At 36.3% G+C, this 13,607-nt stretch overlaps 2 protein-coding genes across 6 annotated transcripts in view; both read right to left on the bottom strand.

Annotated features, from left to right (window-relative positions):
* Positions 1 to 7,865, bottom strand: part of scai (suppressor of cancer cell invasion) — a 37,734-nt gene extending 29,869 nt beyond the window's left edge. For 2 of the 5 annotated variants that reach the window (XM_051893271.1, XM_051893273.1), the window contains exon 1: positions 7,059 to 7,559. The gene's annotated coding sequence lies outside the window, so the exon portion shown is untranslated. The other 3 variants (XM_051893272.1, XM_051893270.1, XM_051893274.1) reach the window with 3 other exon arrangements.
* Positions 7,866 to 8,086: 221 nt separating this feature from the next.
* On the bottom strand, positions 8,087 to 12,997 carry ppp6c (protein phosphatase 6, catalytic subunit). The gene is made up of 7 exons (XM_051893311.1): positions 12,831 to 12,997; positions 12,089 to 12,184; positions 11,702 to 11,767; positions 11,430 to 11,571; positions 11,244 to 11,323; positions 9,569 to 9,778; positions 8,087 to 9,035 (listed from the first exon to the last, which is right to left on the bottom strand). The coding sequence occupies exons 1-7, from the start codon at positions 12,903 to 12,905 to the stop codon at positions 8,787 to 8,789; spliced, it is 918 nt and encodes a 305-aa protein (XP_051749271.1). The 5' UTR covers positions 12,906 to 12,997; the 3' UTR covers positions 8,087 to 8,786.
* Positions 12,998 to 13,607: the final 610 nt, after the last annotated feature.

Here is a 13,607-nt window from a genome sequence, read left to right as displayed (position 1 = left end):
ATAAGTTACAGTATTGATGTTTTAAATACTGGTTACACTAATATAACAATATTAGTATATATGTTACAATAAAGTAACATTTTTGAAATTCGTTGATGGTTGTATTTTTATTTATTTTTTGTCTTGTATAAGTGTTGTATAAGGGTTTTTATGTATAATAGTAACCCTTCAATGTGATGAAACAGAGTTTCAAATGTGTTAATATTTTCAGTATACACATTATACCACCGGTCACAATTGTGATCGACCATAAAACAATTTTTCACACCCTTTTCCATAAATATTTCAAAAAATAATTATTGATTATTTCAAGGGGTTACTATTGACACATCATTTGGATATTTTCATGTCTGGGAAAAATTTGGGATTAAACGTGTTCATTTAATTTACTTACCACTATAAATAAATAAACCACTAAAGGACAGACGAGGTTCAGGTCATGCCAACTGCCTGCTACATATGCCATCATCACCCACTGATCTTTTCTGGCTGAATAATGGGATTTCTCCATGGCCTTTCCTGTTCAGAAACAAGCTCAAAGCTTTTAATGGCCTATAAAGACGGCACATAGTCTACTCTGTGCAGTTAGAAGAAGGTCAGCTCTTACAGAGGACCAATTAATCTGCATGTTTTCACATTAAACAGCGAGAAAAAGAATAATTCACTATGCTAAATAATCACATTTCTGTTTCCATATGTATTAAGTAATTGTGAAAATGGCTTAGCCTGTGTGTTTCTGTGAGACTAGATGGTGTCAACCAAACCAAACAACACCACACATGGCCTCTCTGTGGTGGCAAGAGATAAAATCGTGTGGCATAGATGTGTCATAGGGAGGACATGTGCACCTCTTTTGGCTACACTGAGAGGAACCAGGCGTTGTGTGTGTGTGTATATGTGTGTTTGAGGGGTGGATTGGGGGAAAAAGAGTGCAAGGGACGTCAATGGCACAAAGGAAAGTAAGAAAGAGAGAGTGTGACAAATACACACCTAAGGCTGAATGTGCAGTACCCACTGCTTGGATCAGATATTAAATCGGACCAGCTGAGGACAGAGTGGGGGAGAAGTCCACACAAAAGAATGAACATTGAAAAAAAAATCCATAATACACATGTAAAGCAGGAATTTTAAGTGAGCTTTGTGAAACAACTAGAAGCTCAGATGAGGTTCATTTATAACTGTTAAGATACTCAAATAGCCTTGACTCAATGTGGTCAACAATTCACTGACGTTTTTGAATGAAGCATGTCTATTTGTATGGAAAGCTCTAACTCCATCAAATCTGTGAGAATAAATTGAAAATTGGTATGTTGAAGGCCTGTTCTTACCAATAAGAGCAACTAATGCATGATGTATTGTGCTGACATTGGAAGCCACTGCAGGGAAAAACATCATTTATTGCCTGAAACTGTGTACAATGTCAGCTTGTGTGTGTGTGCGTGTGCATGTGGTCAGGCCTGGTGGGTAGTAAGACAAACATTCAGCTGTCAGTCTAAGGTGGCCTGAATGGAAAAGACCTGGGCATGTCCATCACCCCTGCTCAGCCTCCAGATGGCTCACCATGGTGCACGTATGGACTGTATCAGCCCACCTTTCAAGTGCTGTCAACAAATTCAGAGAATAGTTTGGGGATATTTCAACAAAAGTAGAAATTGTCACAATTAAAACAATTGATAATTTAATTATCATCATAGTAGCAACACCTTATTTATATAAGGTTGTGCATACTCTATCAAAAAAATTAAAGAATAATATTACAATACAATCGGTAGTTCAAATTTGTAAGGCATGTTAAGATGCTGAATTTAATTTAATGTACAAATCGGGCTGACTCAACCCAGGAAATCAAGGTTTAGATGGATACCAAAGGTTACCCTGTTAGCTCCTGCTGGTAATTACACCACCTGGCTCTAAAAAGCACCGTGGCCATTCAAAATCAGTGATGTATTCTGACAAAATAATCTGTTTTTTTGTTTTGTTTTGTTTTTTGTAGGCATTTATGTCATATATTGCAAATATTTTACTTTATTAGCTCAGGTAAGTAACTGGACCAAAATGCTCAGAAGGTCTATAAGCAAACAAATTTCAAATGTGCACACAGATGATATCTTGTATCATCCCTGCATTATTTGCCTCAAATGTGTATTACATCATGTTTAACATCTGAACATGCTTCTATTAAGCAAGCACATTCAGCATTTCATAGTGGTTATTTGCTGCTATAGCTCTGCATACAAAACAGAAATTTGTTGAATGGAAATGCGGTCTGTCATACACACGGTTCATTCAGTCTGCAGCGATTTTCAATTCAATCCATCCTCTTTTTTCAGCATGAGACAGATACTACAGCTGTAGCTACTTTATCAAAAATCATCTCACTCTCTTATTATCTTATGGTGTGATTCAAAATTATGAAAATATTTTGACAGTAAAATATAAAAATATTAATTGTATTAATACAATGCTTTTAAATTAATTTATAAATTAATGTTTTATAGTGTAGTTTGGGCAAATTAATTTTCCAACAGAAAGGTTGATCTTAATCTGTAACTACTGTAAATGAATGTGTGAGGTGTTTCTTTAAAAAAAAAAAAAAAGGGGAAAAAAAATTCATACACTACCATTCAAAAGTTTAGGGTCAGTATTTATTTTTATTTTTATTTTTAATTAAAGGGATAGTTCACCCAAAAATGAAAATTATCCCATAATTTACTCACCCTCAAGCATCATAGGTTTATATGACTTTCAGCCAAACACAATTGGAGTTAAATTAAATAATATATTGGCTCTTCCAAGCTTTATAATGGGACTGAATGGTGGCATTTTTTTTTTTTTTTGAAGCCCAAAAAGCGCATCCATCCATCATAACAGTAATCCATACGGCTCCAGGGGGTTAATAAAGGCCTTCTGAAGCGAAGTAATGCGTTTTTTTAAGAAAAATATCCATAATTATAACTTAATCTAAATATATAAACTAATCACAAGCTTCCGGTAATGGCTATCTGCAGGTTCACGAGAGAGTCGAGTTCCAGCGTATAACGTAGGATGTAGGGGTACATAAGCTTAGGTGAGAGTAGCTGCCTCTCGTGGTTCAAGCAAATAGGGCTGGGCAACAAACTCAAGCTCCTCCTACATTTTTCTTGAAAAATACTGTTTTTTGACTTCTAATTCGTGGAACACTGGAACTAGACTCGAGTAGGGCCTGTTACCGGAAGCCAGTTATTATAGTTAATAAAGTTATAATATGGATATTTTTCTTACAAAAATGCATCACTTCACTTCAGAAGGCCTTTATTGAGCCGTATGGATTACTTTTATGATGGATGGATGTGCTTTTTGGGCTTCAAAAAAAATGGTACCATTCACACCATTCACCATTATAAAGCTTGGAAGAGCCAGGATATTTTTTAATATAACTCCAATTGTGTTTGGCTGAAAGAAGAAAGACATATACCTAGGATGGCTTGAGGGTGAGTAAATTATGGCATAATTTTCATTTTTGGGTGAACTAACCCTTTAATACTATTATTCAGCAAGGGTATATTAAATTTACATTTCAAATAAATGCTGCTCTTTTGAACTTTTTATTTATCAAAGAATTTCCACAAAAATATTCCACAATGTTTTCAACATTGATAATAATTGTTTCTTGAGCAGCAAATCAGCATATTAGAATAATTTCTGAAGAATCACTGAAGACTGAAGTAGTGGCTGCTGAAAATTCAGCTTTGCCATTAAAAGAATAAATTAAAAGAATAAATTTTAACACATCACACACTCTCAAGGAAGCAGTCTTAAAACATGCCACAAAAATCAAGCAATATTCAATACCTTCAGTAAAAAAAAAAAAAAAAAAAAAAAATCACAGCTTTCCTAAGTGGCACATGTATGCACAACTATTTCATGTACTTCTCCCCAATACATTTTTGCCCAAATTTTATCTGGTGGTTAAAATTTTAGAATGGTGTAAAATAACAATTACGAGGAGACACTTGAATATTCATGGCAGTATTTAAAAAAAAAAAAAAAAAAAAATAAAAATCAAATAATCAGATACTATTTTGTCCAGTCTAAATAAATTATAATGAATCATAAAGATCTCTCTGGGGTTCATTATGAAAATCTTGACCCACAAATCCAAATATATCCATTTAACAACATATTTTTTAAAAGCTAAATTAGATTTATATATCTTCATCTTGATCATTCATAAAACATGCAAACAGCAACTGGCACCTAATGAGAATAAGCAAGTATATTAAAATAACTGTTATTGATCAATACGCAGATCAATATTGACACAGAGCTTGAAAGGTTTCTATTTTCTGGTTGTAACAAGTGGTAACTGAAATGATCAGGATGTATATATAGACACAGAGCTAGAGGGTGGAATCAGCCATTAGTCTCAGACCAGAAGATGTGTGATCTTATGCTGAAACAAAAAACCTGTCCACTAAGACCCAATGGGTGCAATCTAGGAATGAATGAAAGATGGGCTTTAGAGAACTGATGATTAGAAAATAATGACACGAGGCATGTACAAGAAAGATCTCCTTGTCTCATGAAGAAAATGCATGTATGCCTTTTCTCTAAAGCCAGCAGTGGTAAAAGGCTTCTGAACAGAGATGTGTGCTTGACCCACATATCCTCTCCTTCCATAAAAATGCATGAGCTATGCATCTGCAGCAAAAGAACTGCAGGATGAGGCAGTGTGTGTATGTATGACCTGTATGAAGCCTACACATGCAACTGAAAATCAATGCTAAATCAATATCATATTATCTATCACTTTTTTGCAGTCACTGCATCATCAAACACATTTTATAAGAAGTACTGAAAACGACTTTCATCATGTTATAGTAAGGTCTACTTTCAACATGATTTATCATGCTGAAAGTACACCTACTATGAACTAATAAAAGACCAGCCTAGTTGGATACACAAAGTCCAAATAAAAAAAAAACACAATATGAAAGAGCGATCATTACATAAAATTAAAACTGCAATCGCTCACTCAGTTAAAGAGGTCACGCAAACACATATGCTGACTAATGCATTTACCCTCTGCGCAAAAGCATACATGACTGTTCATGTTAATGGAATACCATCACTGTGAAATATCAGGACTCAAAATAGAGTGAAAGTGAGTGATGAATACATGGTGGACATGGTGGCTAAAGAGTCCAAGGCTCTCTAATGGTATTCAGATCCACAAAGGAATGAGGTAAGAAGAACGCAGAGAAAAATAGGACAGGTGTCCTATATAAACAGAGGGAGCTATAATTATGAACTAGCTTGCAATCTTGAAAGTTATTTCTAAGCTAGAGGAACTGTCATTTTTCTTTATACAACAGTAATTTCCAGTCCACAAATTTGATTGGCTGACCAAATTGGTGTTTCCTCTTGAACGCTATGATAGCTCAGAGCAGGGTTTCTCTCATTACTTGTGTGAGGAGAGCGGGAAATGGAAACTAACGTTTTGAGCATGGGAGGGAAAATCTCTGTTTTGTGACACAGAAAGCTTAATGTTTGGTATCTATTTTACTAGGAAAAAAATTCTAATTTTACAGCAAACTTGCAGTTGGTGATTGGTAGACAAGTGGTTCACCACAAGGCTAGTAATGTGCACTAACAAAGTAAATGGAGTCAATTATGATTTCACATAGACTTTAAGAAATATCGCTTTTACAATTCTGCTGTTGTACTGAATATCAGCGTGACCTGTGGTACTTGAAACACAGCTGTGTTGATATTAAATGTTGAAGTCGACATGAAACAGAAGTTGCGATAATCTTTTCTTTTCTTATTGTGATGTATCCGAGTGAAACGGCTTCTCTGACAAAAAAAAATAAAAAATAGGGTGGGACTTTATTTTGTCCATACTCCATTGGGAATTTACTGGATCATTGGATGGTTGTGGTTTGCTATTGCTGTGATCTCATGTGATTGACAGGTTTTCCTGTCCTCTCGCTAGTAAACACATCATGAGAGAAGACATGTCACTTCAAGAAGGAGGGAAAGTTATTTTGATTTAATATTACGAGTGAACATGAATTAAAAAATAATAATAATGATGTGCACAGATAGATCATTTATAATAAATACTGCAATATTCAATTTTTTGATTTCATGGTGGCTAAATAAGACACACCAAAAAACAAACAAATTGGGTTTATAATAGATTTCAAATGAAATGGTCATTTTAAGATAAACTACACACATAACTGTCCATAACTAAATAAGAAAACACTCACATACTAGTACCTATAGTAACAGAAGAAGAATTCTCATCCACGAGCTCATTCTTCCATAACAAGCCAGTCTGTATGACGTCATTTCAGCTAAGCAACCTGGTGGCTCTTTCACAGATATGTGTGAGAGGCGAGCTTATGCTAGAAAACATGCTTGTCTGCAACAAATCTGCCTTTTTTATCTCGGTTTCAGTCAAATGATGTCATATATTCTCGCATAATCATCATAGGACCTCATTTGATGTTCAATGCATATTCATAACACGTCCATAATAAGATTGCTATACAATAATACACAATTCGCGCTTGCTCTTACAGTCAGATTATGCATGCACGGCCGATGCAGCCTTAACGTGAACAATAAACGGAGCAGACAGCGAGCGCTCTGCAAAATTCAAACCCGTGCTGTTGCAGGACAAAATGAACCCGGACTGCACATACTGTAATTCTTGCGACAGCCAATGATTTTTCAACCGTCTTCATTCAATAATAATACAGAGATGCTTATTGGCTCCGGTTCCATTCACAATATCACTCCCAACTTGAATATCTGGGTGAACTAAAATGAACAATAGACAAAGGATGAAAATCAAAACTAAACATGAAGCGTTTGGCAGCGTGCATTTCTGCGTAACAGTTCATTGTCCAGGAACGCGGACTGACTTACTGACTGAGTACTGTTGTTTTACATCAATTAGCGGTGTGAAGAACAACAACGGTCATTTCTGTGACACTTCACACCATTAAGCACATCTAAATGCATTTACTCAAGAGCACAAAGCCTGTGTCTCATCTATAATGACTTACCTCTCACGCGACGGCTGTCTCTCTCCCTCTATCTTAGATCAGAATGCGGTAATACACGACAACTGTGTGACTCTGTCAAAGATGAAACTGTAGGTTGGGTCGTGATTTTACAACGCTCAAGAAGCAGCGGCGTTTTTGTCCTCAAAATGACCATCAGAGTTGACAAAACTGTGGCTTTAGCAGATGCTGTGACTGCGGTTTCCTGGCAACCTAAATTATGTTGCGCTGAGGACTGACTGAATGGAGTTGACGTACTGTTATTGATGGTTTTTAATATATATACACACACACATGTATGGGGATATATGGGGATCATATACGTATACCTTTTCTGTAAATATACAGCACTTTGACTGAAAGCTACGGAACAAAATTCATATTTTAGTGACTGTGTGTCTGGCTGACTGGCGCTTGAATATCGTAGTCCACTAAGACGTGTTAACTTCAGCCGTGTTTGTCTTTTACCTAAACCGCCGAGCAATATGTCAAAAAGTCACTGATTTGAGACCCAACCTGAGCACTGGTGTAGTTTAGAGCAGCTATCTTCTGTTTCAGCTCCTCAACAACAGCGTTTCCAGGTAGCGCGCGCCTGTGAATCTCGTCCCGACACAAATCTAGACATCCAGTGCGGTGGCGCACCGTCGTTTACATCCAGCTCATTCAAATCACCCTCCCAGGGAAGAGCAGGGAGTATCTGCCATTCGGCATCTACTGCAGTCCACGGTTCCGTCTGGCCAGTTGAATCTTCATTGACTATGTTGTGGCAACCCGCTCAAAGTAACATGCTTGTCAGTTCCCCACCGGTCTGTTAGTGACGTTCGATGCATTCCATTGGTTGGCTGTGTTGTCAATCAGTCTACTACTTACACATAGAGGCGGGACTAACGTAGTACTGTCCTCAATGGCACTGCCCGTTGGATTTAAAAGGGACGTGTGCCGCCCAACGGTATTTTACAGTAGTGCCTTTAAATTTGTCTTATATGTAAGATATTTTCATGCATCCAATGATTAGGAGACAACACCAGAAATTTAACTTAATAAAGGCGTTTATTTTCAATATTTAATTGGTAAATGGGCTGCTGTTTTCTACAATAATAAAATACAACAAATCTGAAAAAGAAAAAGATGATTAAATCAAAACAATTATATTAATGTACAAAATAATCACAACCTCCTTTGTCCTGTTGTCTGATCATCACCTCAAACTTTTTCTACACTTGAACGCTACGAAAAAGAACAGTGTCTTTGTCTTGGAGAAAATAGGAGCAGATTGACCAGCACATAGTTGTTTCAGTGACCCTCTTTCCAATCTGTCCTCTTTATAAAAAAAAAAAAAAAAAAAAAAAAAAAAAACACAAACATTGTTCTGATCAGGTAAGTTGTTAGACCATAAACTTTTGTCATTAAATGGTCAATGGCTGTTAGGTCTACATTTAAAGCCCTGTAAGAAGAGAGGCTTTGAGAACAGCATGAGGATGTCCACTTAATTACGGTCACACACTGACATTAACAAGATTATACTGACCAAATAATGACCAACTTCAACAGTCAACTTCATGATCCTGACCATAGTTTACAGTTATTCTGGAGAGCACTTCAATCTTTACAAAAATATTTGTTTAAAAAAAAAAAAAAAAAAAAAACGCAACAGAGAAATTAAAGACAATAAAAGAGCGCTTGATAGAACAATGAAAAGGAGAGGTCTGGACCCAGGCGACAATGAAAACCTCAGAGGAAGTAGGGTGTTGTTGTTCTCGGTGGTATGACCCTTTCCGAGTCAGGAACGGCCCGGAACAACTTTGGCTCCCGTGTGTTCACATCTTTGAAGACCATGATGGAGGCTATGTTACCACAGCGGTAGCAGTAGTTTGGGGCTGACCAGACGGTTACCAGCTTCTCATCAAACATAAATTTGTAACCCTCGTGAACCAACTGATGTGCACGGCAAATCAGCTTCAAGTTGTTGATGTGAACAAACTTTAATGGAAAGAGAAAAACAATTCAGGCACCGCACAAAAAGTTAAATTTACTGAATGTTTTTTCCCCCTTTTACTAGTATTTCAGACAATTATAAAACAGCCAATAAAATTAAATTAAATATTTTAGTTGACCGCTAATTTAATTGTCAAACTAATATTTAACTCACAGCATGTTTCATCAAAATTTAGATCATTCCAGAGGCTACAAATTTGAAATGACTTAATAGTTTTTGCTTTAATATGACATTTTTGTGAAACTTCACTGCACTAGTAAAGTATATGGAGGTGCCAACAACTACATCTCCATTTAATAACTCTGACAGTGAGTGACAGCCACAAAAGAGCCATTTTTTTTTAGAAGATTTTACCATTTCTGTGTAACGCAAAACATATCAACATGATTTTTTTTTTTTTTTTTGCGTATTTCAACCTGTAATTGTAGAGAAATGTATCAGGCCAGAGTTCTGTAAACACAAAGGGATGAGTGTTAAAAGAACTAAAACAAACAGTGCATTTAGAGAATGCTCTTACCTCATTGGTAACCTTAGCACCAAAGAGCCATCCAGCACCCCTTGGGCTGATAGCCCAGGTGTCTACATCCTCTGGGTCAGACCAGACAAGATCACAAAATGCTCCCTTGTGAGGGATTTCCTGATTGCGTTCAATGGTGCGTATCTGGTCCAGAGTTTTGATGTCAGGTGAAAGGCCACCATGTACACAAAGGATTTGCTCATCTATCAACTGTGGGAGAAATCAAAACATCACAATATGTACAGTATAAGGAAGATACATGTTAAGCAGTCTTTTAGACAATTAAGTGCAAAATGGTATTTTCAGTCCAAGAGGGTTTTTTTTTCAGTCTGTCCTTAATGATAAGCAAACAACAAATGACAAAGGAAAATCACTCACTAATCTTGAATAAATAACTTAAGTAGCTTTAATAAGGATAATATATTAATTTTTTAATGTGTACAGTAAGACTATGAAGCGTTATATGCAATGTTATTTTGCATTTGACCATTACCTTTTCTTACATTAGAAAACCTAGTAGTTTTTGCTGAAATATCGATAAATGTGAAATTTCACTGACATTTAAAATTACTCATATCGTGAAATAAGAGTTTGATCATGTCGCCCACCAATAATCATAATTTCAATATTGACCAAAAATAATCGTGATTAAGATTTGCCATAATTTATATGCCACAGATGAGATCTACAAGTATTGTAAAATTGACTCTACTATTATCAACCAACCAAACAACAAAAGATCAAATTATATGCTTTAATATTTGGTGATCTGGTTGATTTTAAAAATTGCACAGATAATGTATAAAGCACATAATTTACTTTGTAACTGTATTCAGAGGCTGTTTGAAATAAGTGTCAGTATAAACTTAGGGAAACACAGAGTAGGTCAAATAAGCTAAGGCTTTATTTAAAGCCTACACATTTTTAAATGACTATAGAGTGCAACAGCCGGGATCCGGAAGTAAAAACTCAGTCAAACATTCATTTTTATCAAAAAGGAAGTTGATTTTGAACAATAACTTATAAACCTTTAAAGACAGAACTACTGTGAAGTACAAAGTTGTTAATCCATGGTATTTGCTTCTGCTGAAGCCGTTACCCTGCATTATTTCAGCTTATTTTTAAAATAATTGTTTAACAGCTGCATTCCTGGTGAAAAACTACATTACCCATGATGCTGTACAGAAATTTACACCAGAGAGTTGGGGAAAAAGCAACACCAAAATAGCTCTTTAGCTCCACTGACTCCCATAAAGCACTTTTATTACCAATTTGCAATAAAAATCATTTTTAATATATATTTAATCAACATTTGTAACTGAATCATTTTAAATTTCTCCACCGTTTTTTATTACATACGCTGTTCGCAGAGCTTCATGGGATTGTAGTTCTTTCCCCTAAGTAAAGCTGTTAAGTACACAGTCTTGTACCTTTGTCTTTTTTTCCCCATTTTCAAAAATGTTGCTTCAAATTAAAGTTTCTAATGTTGTTATTCACCTCATAGCTGATTTGCTTGGTTCAGGGCTTATACCTCTTTAACAAAGACTTTTTTTAAATCCCTCTGGTAAAAATAAATGGAAAAAATACTTCTGGAACAAGTGCTGCTGAAAAAGGGGACGGGCCCTGTTGCACTATAATTATGAAATTGTATATGTAAAATCTTGACAACACTTACGGCAGCAACAGTCAGCATGTCAAATACTTTAGTGCAGTATCGCCAGGCATTAGCATTTCCATATTTAGTTTGGCACTCGTCTATAGACAGAAAGACAGAACATGAAAACCTAAAATGAATGTACAACAAAATATCAATACAGTAAGTTTATCATGATAGGCATGCATTTTATTTCTGCAGTCTCACCATAAAAGCCATAGACTTGTGTGATCTGCCTGCTCTCGTGATTGCCACGCAACAGTGTGATGCGGTCAGGCCACTTTGCTTTAAGTGCTAGCAAATATGTGAATGTTTCTAAGCTGTAGTATCCTCGGTCAACAAAGTCACCCTAGAGGAAAGAGAACATACCAACGTCTCTTCAATAAATGCTTAGGGGAAAAGGTGCCGTTTCCAGTGAGTCACCAAATATGAACTACAATACAAAATTATGCATCACATCATGTTTAGAGATACAATACCATGAAAATGTAGTTTGTGTCTGGTACTTGGCCCCCAGTTCTGAAGAGTTCACATAGGTCATAAAACTAAGGACAAAGAAAAGGTTTAGGTCAGAGGTTCCTGGAAATCTATCTTCCTGCAAACCTACCTCAATCCTGTTTCTGGAAGTCTACCTTCCTGCAAAATTCAGCTCCAACCCTGATCAAACAACAGCTAATTAAGATCATCGGGAGCACTTGAAAGAGATTGATTAAGGTTGGATCTGAACTCTGCAGGTAGGTAGATCTCCAGGAAACAGGATTGGGCATCCCTGGTTTAGGTCAATATGCAGCATGTTATGGCAAAGAAAAGAACATCATCACAAGATCTGCACATAACAGAAATGCATTAATAGTGCCTGCTCACACCTGTCCATGAATGTCCCCGCATACAGTGACTGGAGTGGATACTGGCTGTACATTTGATTCTTCAAGCAGCAGGTCACATACATAGTCACACAATCTCTGTCAAAGCAATAGAAGACAGTAGGTTTGAACAAGCTGGTAAAAGGAATGGCTTCACTAATGATGACAGCAGAAGCAGCAGATTACTGCATCTAAGGTCACGTTAATTCATAAGGAAGTCAAAACTGAGCCTTTTCAGGTCGCATTTTTCAAAATTACACATTAGTGGCTTGGGCGATACTGTTATGTACTGCATTGCTGCATTATGGACTAATTCAGAAGCCTAATTGTAGGCACAAGAGATTTATTTTGAGACAGGGGAGTGGAGAATGGTTCAGCCAAGAATGAAAACTGCTAATGAAAACGCAAATATCATGAAATAAGATTAACGAAATAGATGGGCGTTTCAAATTAGTTCGCTTGATAGCAACATAAGTTAGCCACCCTGGTGTCCACAAGAAATAATCGGTTACACAACTTTATGATGACTAACTGCTTTTTTGGGCCGTATAACCTGTTATTTCTGATCATATGTATAGAGTAAATCCCGGAACACAAGCTAACTGATTGGATTCAGACGCAGCGACTGCCTACACTGACACACTATTTTACCGGCCTTTACCTGATCTACATGACTTTATAAATATACCAACAACTAATATGTTTAACATTCTAATAAAAAAGAAAAATTACATATGATAGTCACCTTTAAGTCGTTCTCTGGAAGATATTTGCACTGCCTCGCAATTTCAACATACTTATCCAGGTCCAGCGGCGCCATTTTAAGAACAACAGTCGATGGAAGACGCGAAGAGGAAGTCTTTCCACGTCATAGAGGGAGGTGATGATTGACACGGAATCGGCCAATCAGTACTTCGATACGGTCCTGAGCGCCACGGCGCCACTTGCAAGTCACTCGTTTCGGTAGTTTTCATCACGTTTCTCAAAATAAAGTTGGAAAAACATACTGAGCAATAGACAGAGGCTGATATTTGTCAAAAGGTTAAAACTTTTTTTAAATGATTAAATAGTTTGAGTATCGATATCTAAGTCCCTTAAACAAAATATTCTCCATCTCCATTCATTCACCACGAGGTGGCAAACTGGCAACAAATTTACCCCCAGTTTCACAGACTAGGCTTAAAAGCAAGTCCCAGACTAAAATGCATGTTTGAGCTGTTTTAACTGAAAGCAACTTGCACTGATATATCTTAAAATATGTCAGTGCTATTGTTTTGTCTCAAAATGCACATCAGTTGTTTTTTTCTAAGGCACGTTTATAAAAGCAATTTAAATGTCCTAATTGAACTAAGCCCTGTCTGTGAAACCAGGCCATAAAGTTTCAAACTAAGATCATGACATGTAAGCCTACTTAGAAAATTCTCAGTATGATCTATGAATCATCATACATTAGTTTTTTTTTTTTTTTTTTCCTATGTTTATGCTTTTATAGGAAACAGGATCTTATGTTGAATGTCCACAA

This window comes from Ctenopharyngodon idella, chromosome 5 (assembly GCF_019924925.1).
Source record: "Ctenopharyngodon idella isolate HZGC_01 chromosome 5, HZGC01, whole genome shotgun sequence".
In the NCBI taxonomy this organism is placed as follows: domain Eukaryota; kingdom Metazoa; phylum Chordata; class Actinopteri; order Cypriniformes; family Xenocyprididae; genus Ctenopharyngodon; species Ctenopharyngodon idella.
The sequence above is the reverse complement of the archived record's forward strand: the minus strand, read 5'-3'. Positions and strand labels throughout refer to the sequence as shown.